Source organism: Musca domestica, unplaced genomic scaffold (genome assembly GCF_030504385.1).
Source record: "Musca domestica strain aabys unplaced genomic scaffold, Musca_domestica.polishedcontigs.V.1.1 36, whole genome shotgun sequence".
Lineage (NCBI taxonomy): Eukaryota > Metazoa > Arthropoda > Insecta > Diptera > Muscidae > Musca > Musca domestica.
Window position 1 is genome coordinate 8582999 of NW_026712318.1, and position 5646 is coordinate 8588644.

General features: G+C 34.9%; 1 protein-coding gene across 1 annotated transcript; it reads left to right on the forward strand.

Moving 5' to 3' along the window:
• The first annotated feature begins 2665 nt into the window (after positions 1 to 2665).
• On the forward strand, positions 2666 to 4399 carry LOC109614079 (uncharacterized). The gene has a single exon (XM_059125918.1). The coding sequence runs from the start codon at positions 2666 to 2668 to the stop codon at positions 4397 to 4399; it is 1734 nt and encodes a 577-aa protein (XP_058981901.1).
• The last annotated feature ends 1247 nt before the right edge of the window (positions 4400 to 5646 follow it).

Below are 5646 nucleotides of genomic sequence, written 5' to 3' on the forward strand. Positions count from 1 at the left end.
TTTGAAGTTCTTAATGAATACTACAGCCTAAGACAGAAAATTGTCTGTGCTGGTTGACGTCTTCGTATAGCCCCCATATAACGGTACCCCCCGATATTCGGTATTTTGATGATTTTAGCGACATTATTTACCGGAACTATTTCAAATATGATATTTGAATTTCATAATGAATACTTCAGCCTATGACAGAAAATTTTCTGTGCAGGTCCACGTCTTCGTATAGCCTCCATATAACGGTACCCCCGGATATTCTGTATTTTGATGATTTTAGCTACATTATTTACCAGAATTGTTTTAAATTTCACATTTGAAGTTCATAATGGATACTACAGCCTATGACAGAAAATTGTCTGAGCAGCTCCATTTATAACCCGCATGGTACCTTCTATATTCGGTATATTGATGATTTTATCTACATATAAACAGATTTTTTTCAAATTTCGCATTTGAATATTGTAATAGCTTGTGACAAAAGTTGCCTATGCTGGTCCAAGTCGTCATATAGACCCTAAAATACGGCTACATTCGGCATTTTTAAGATTTTAGCAGCATTTTTAATGGATTTTATTTTTTTGAATACTGTTAAATTTTTACCAAATTGTGGAGGGTATACAATGTTCGGCCTGGCTTTTTTAATCCTTTTTTATTAATCTAAGAAGCTGGAGTTAAAATCTCTTGGTATTTCACTAGTCAGTACTTTCTCTCTCTTACTCTCGTTGTTGAGTGGGTAAGGCTAGATTTATTAGTAGACATGGCTTAATTGATTACCTTTCAATCGAAAATAACAAATTTTTAGCTATTAATTTGAGGGCTAGGACATGAACTTAGCTAAGTATTTTCATATACTCTACCAATGTACTTTACCAACGCAACGTTTTCTTAGCCTCCCACATGTGCTCCCGACTGAAACATTGGAAAACTAGGCTCTACTTCTTAATTAGTAATTGTCATACTATCGCAAAATTTATATCTAAAACAAGTAAGCAAAGGCTACAGTCGAGCGGGGCCGACCGTTGAATACCCTACAACACTATAATAAACGATACAGTTTATATAGGCCAGATACTTGAAAGTATTCCGCAAGATATTGTGACAAATAATAAAAGAAAACCATCAGGTTTCGTTCTCTAATTTTCGAATAATAGCAACTTAAACTAATTAGCTCATTTCCAATTTATTGGTAGATGTTGCACGTAAATGTTCTTCCTAGATCTGGAACCAATATTTCCCAAAGACCTATAATCTCTCAGAAGTGGCAAAAGATTAATATTTATTATTGGTTTTTGACTGAACGAAATCAGCGTTAACGAAATAGTCAGAAGTGAGTCTTTCCTGTATTTGTGAATTCTCCAAAAAGTCACTGGAATGGACATTTTCGTATTTTGTCTACAAAAGTTGGCAAACTATTTCCCACATTGAATATTTTTGGATGGCCATTCAAAACTGCTTGGCTTTTATAATGTCCGGTAACTCCCATTCAAATGTGCGTGAGTATCGGGCGATAATTACGACCTGCAGACAATTTTGCAGTTTTTTGGTCCATTTCAACCCCTAAATATATGGCGATCATCTCCAAAAAGAGTAGGCTTCTATTCTGACCCTCATCTGATCCCCATGCAAAATTTCGTAAGGATCGGGCCATAAATGCGATCTGTATATGATATCCTGATATCCTAACTACTTAGTTTTGTTAGCAGTAGAAATATTACCAAATGTTTAATTCAAAATGAAAATATGCCAAAAATATGACAAAATTGAAAATATATGAGAAAATGTTACAAAATCAATATTTTCATCTTTAGAGAGATATTTTTATGCGATTTTTTTAGACGTTTTTTCTTTTCTGCCAAGAGGCCATTCTGAATTAATGAGAACTGTCGAAATCAGTTCAGCCGTTCTCGACATATAAGAGATTTTTCAAGCATATATTCTTTGATAAACATATATATCGCACATATTTTGCTATATATCCGTTTTGTTGGATGTTAACATCAATGTAAAGGTCAAAAGTAACCTTGTCATGGCTTGGTGATTTCGCCGGGATTTAAAATATTCGCGGTTTAATGAAAAATTTTGAATTTTTTCAACACAAAAGATATGGTCTATTTTACCCGCTAAATATTATCCGATGACCACCCAAATTGGTAGGCTTCTTCCCTAGCTACATGCGAAGTTCCGCGTCGATTGGTCTATAATTGCGAGCTGTATAGCTACTGCAAAATCCAACATTTTTTCAGTTTTTGGTCCATTTCGACCCCTAAATATTATGCGATCATCTCCAAAAGAAATAGGGTTCTATTCTGACCCTAGAGTGATTACAAATTAACATGGACAGACGGACAGACGGACGGACGGACATACATAGCTAGATCGACTCAACTCGGCGAGATAGGAAGATCCATATATACTTTCCTATGTGGGAAATCAATATTTCGAGGTGTTACATAAATTCTGGCCCAATCAAACTTATAATACCCCCAACACATAGTGTTGTAGGGTATAAATATTTGCACTCAATTTATATAAAAATTTCACCTGCCTATCGCAAATACTTTGCGGCACTTGTGGTCATTGACAAAGTTAACAGCGACTTGGCAGGATTAACAATTATTTAAAAATGTCAATTTTATTATGTCTGCTGCTTTTACACAATACCATACAACTAATGGCTGATTACTCGCTACCACAAATAATCCATAATTTCAACGAACATCTTAATATTGAATGGAATTTATTAATTAGCCAAAATGAAATAACTGCTGAAATCGAAACAATGCTGAAGGATAATACAAGACCCGTTGCAATCATTGCAGAATCTATGGAAGAAAGAGAGAAATTTAAATCGCCCATTTGGAAAGATGATGATAACAACAAATTCCTCTATGAAATTTTCCCGGAGAACAGTTTGGTTATTGTCAATGTTCAAAAAGGTTCGGATAAACATAATTTCCTATATATGGCTAATATTACCAAATATCACTTGAAAAGAATGTATTTCATCTACATTGTATGGATTGTGAATGGAGCAAAAATTGATGATATATTGGATTACGCCCAAACATGTTGGAATTATGGATTTACCAAGGTATTGTTTTTCGGTAATAATACATTGTACACCTACAACATGTTCCCCAGTTTGGAGGTGGAAAGTGTGCAGCACCTTCAGGACTACTTTAACAGAGATGAAATTGTAAATTTTCATCAATATCCGCTAACTTTTGCCATAACCTCAAGTCCACCCAGATGTTTCCGTTACATCGATCGACATGGGAGAGTAGCCTATACAGGTTATATGTATCATATGCTGATGACTTTTATTGAATACTTTAATTTCACTTTTGAAGAATATCCCCACGATTATCACGACGATGACAAGGTTCCGTTGCTTAACGCCCTCATTATGGGTAATATGGATTTTTCAGCATTTCCACCATATCCGAATCGCTCATTGTTTGCTTCCGATGTTTTGTGGTTTAATCACATTCGTGTCATTGTGCCCAATGCCAGCCCAATTGATAAATACAAATATTTTGTGAGACCCTTCGATGGCCTGGTTTGGCTTCTATATTGCCTTATAATTGTTGCAGCATCATTAAATCTTGCCCTCTTTGTCTATGTGAAATACTTTCGCTGGGAAGTGTCCAAATCCTTTATGTACATTTGCAGTTTATCCCTATTTCAATATCAGCTGCCCATTCCGGTGCAGTCATGGCGTTTCAATTTACTCTACATTCTGCTCCTCATCTATAGTTTTATAATGATAAATTACTATCTCTGCATACTATCGAGCCTATTGGTGTTGACAATTTACGAAAATCAAATTGAGACATTTGAAGATTTGGGCAAAACCAGTTGGAGACTAAAGGCAACCCAGGAAGACATTGATTATTATTCATCGGTTTCGAACATTTCCCCAATTATACTGAACATTTCCCTTGCAGTTGATGGCATAGTCTTGGATAGTTTGAGAAGAAATTTAAGTGTCCTCTCCGCCCTGAATGCCTACGATGATAAGCTGGAATTCTATTTGTATCAACAGCGTTACTTGAAAGTTCCACGAGTTCGTATGATTAAACCGGTCGTACTGAGTTCTCCATTTTTCTTTGGAATGCGCCACAATTTACCTTATATGAAACTCTTTAATCGCTTTCTAATGAATTTGGCATCCTCGGGATTGTTGTGGAAATTTTATTTCGACATGGAGTTGAATGGAATCTTGAGTGGTGAATTACATTACCTCAAAGATGGCGAAGACGGTGATCATCTTCTATCACTGGAGTATTTCTATGCCCCAATCTGTTTATATTGCTTTGGTAGTGTTTTGTCAGCGTTTGTATTTCTTTTCGAAATTTTATATTTTAAATGTTCCAAAAAGATGTTCAGGAAAAAGAATCGATAATTATTGCAATTTTGAGATAAGAAAAATAAAAAAATAATAAATAAAATAATTATAGAAACAACCACCAAATATAATAGCTGTCGAATTTATCACAGAAGGACTTGTAAGGACTATGTGGAGTAAAAACAGTACAATGAGACCCACATTTCAACTTTTAAAGCAAATTATTGTAAAGACCAAAACTAGTAGATAATTACAAAAAACTTATTTTCGATTAAGCTAAAAAAATACAATTTAATTAAGCCCTTTTAAAATGAATACATCTACTTTATTAAATGTTACCCAGATATACGTTGCATATGAAAAACAAGTAAAAAAGCTGTAAGTTCGGCCGGGCCGAACTTTGAAAACCCTCCACCATTTGGTACAAATTTAATAATTTTCAAAAAAATAAAATACGTTAAAAATTCTTTTAAAATCTTAAAAATACCAAATGTAGCCGTATAATAAGTTCTATACGACGACGTGGACCTGTATAGGCAACTTTTGTCACCAGCTATTACAATATTCAAATGCAAAACTAGACAATTTTCTGTCATATGCTGCAGTATCCATTACGAACTTCAAATACCAAAATTGAAACAATTCCGGTAAATAATGTCGTTAAAATCATCAAAATACCGAACATCGGGGGGTACCGTTATATGGGGGCTATACGAAGACGTGGACCTGCACAGACAACTTTCTGTCATAGGCTGTAGTATCTATTACGAACTACAAATACCGAATTTGAAACAATTCCGGTGAATAATATCGCTGAAATCATCAAAATATCGAATATCGGGGGGTCCTGTTATATGGGTGCTATACGAAGGCGTGGACCTACATGGCCCATTTTCTGTCATATGCCGTAATATCTACTACGAACTTTAAATATCAATTTTTAAACAATTCCGGTAAATAATGTCGCTAAAATCATCAAAATACCGCATATCGGGAGGTACCGTTATATGGGGGCTATCCGAAGACGTGGATCTACATGACCAATTGAGTAAAATTTTATCAACCTACTTCATTTCGTTCCACAGACGGACAGACGGATGGATATTGCTGAATCGACATAGAATTTTATGCTGATCAAGAATATATATACTTTGTGGGGTCGAAAATGTATATTGCGAGGTGTTACAAACGGAATGGCAAACTTAATATACCCTCCATATCAGTAAGTTCGGCCAGGCCAAACTTTAATTTGAATGAATTTGAAATTTCCCAAATAAATAATTAATAATAATAAACCAGTAAGG

Coding starts and splice junctions, on each gene's coding strand:
- LOC109614079 (XM_059125918.1), top strand. CDS start 2,666: ATGGCTGATTACTCGCTACCACAAATAATCCATAATTTCAACGAACAT.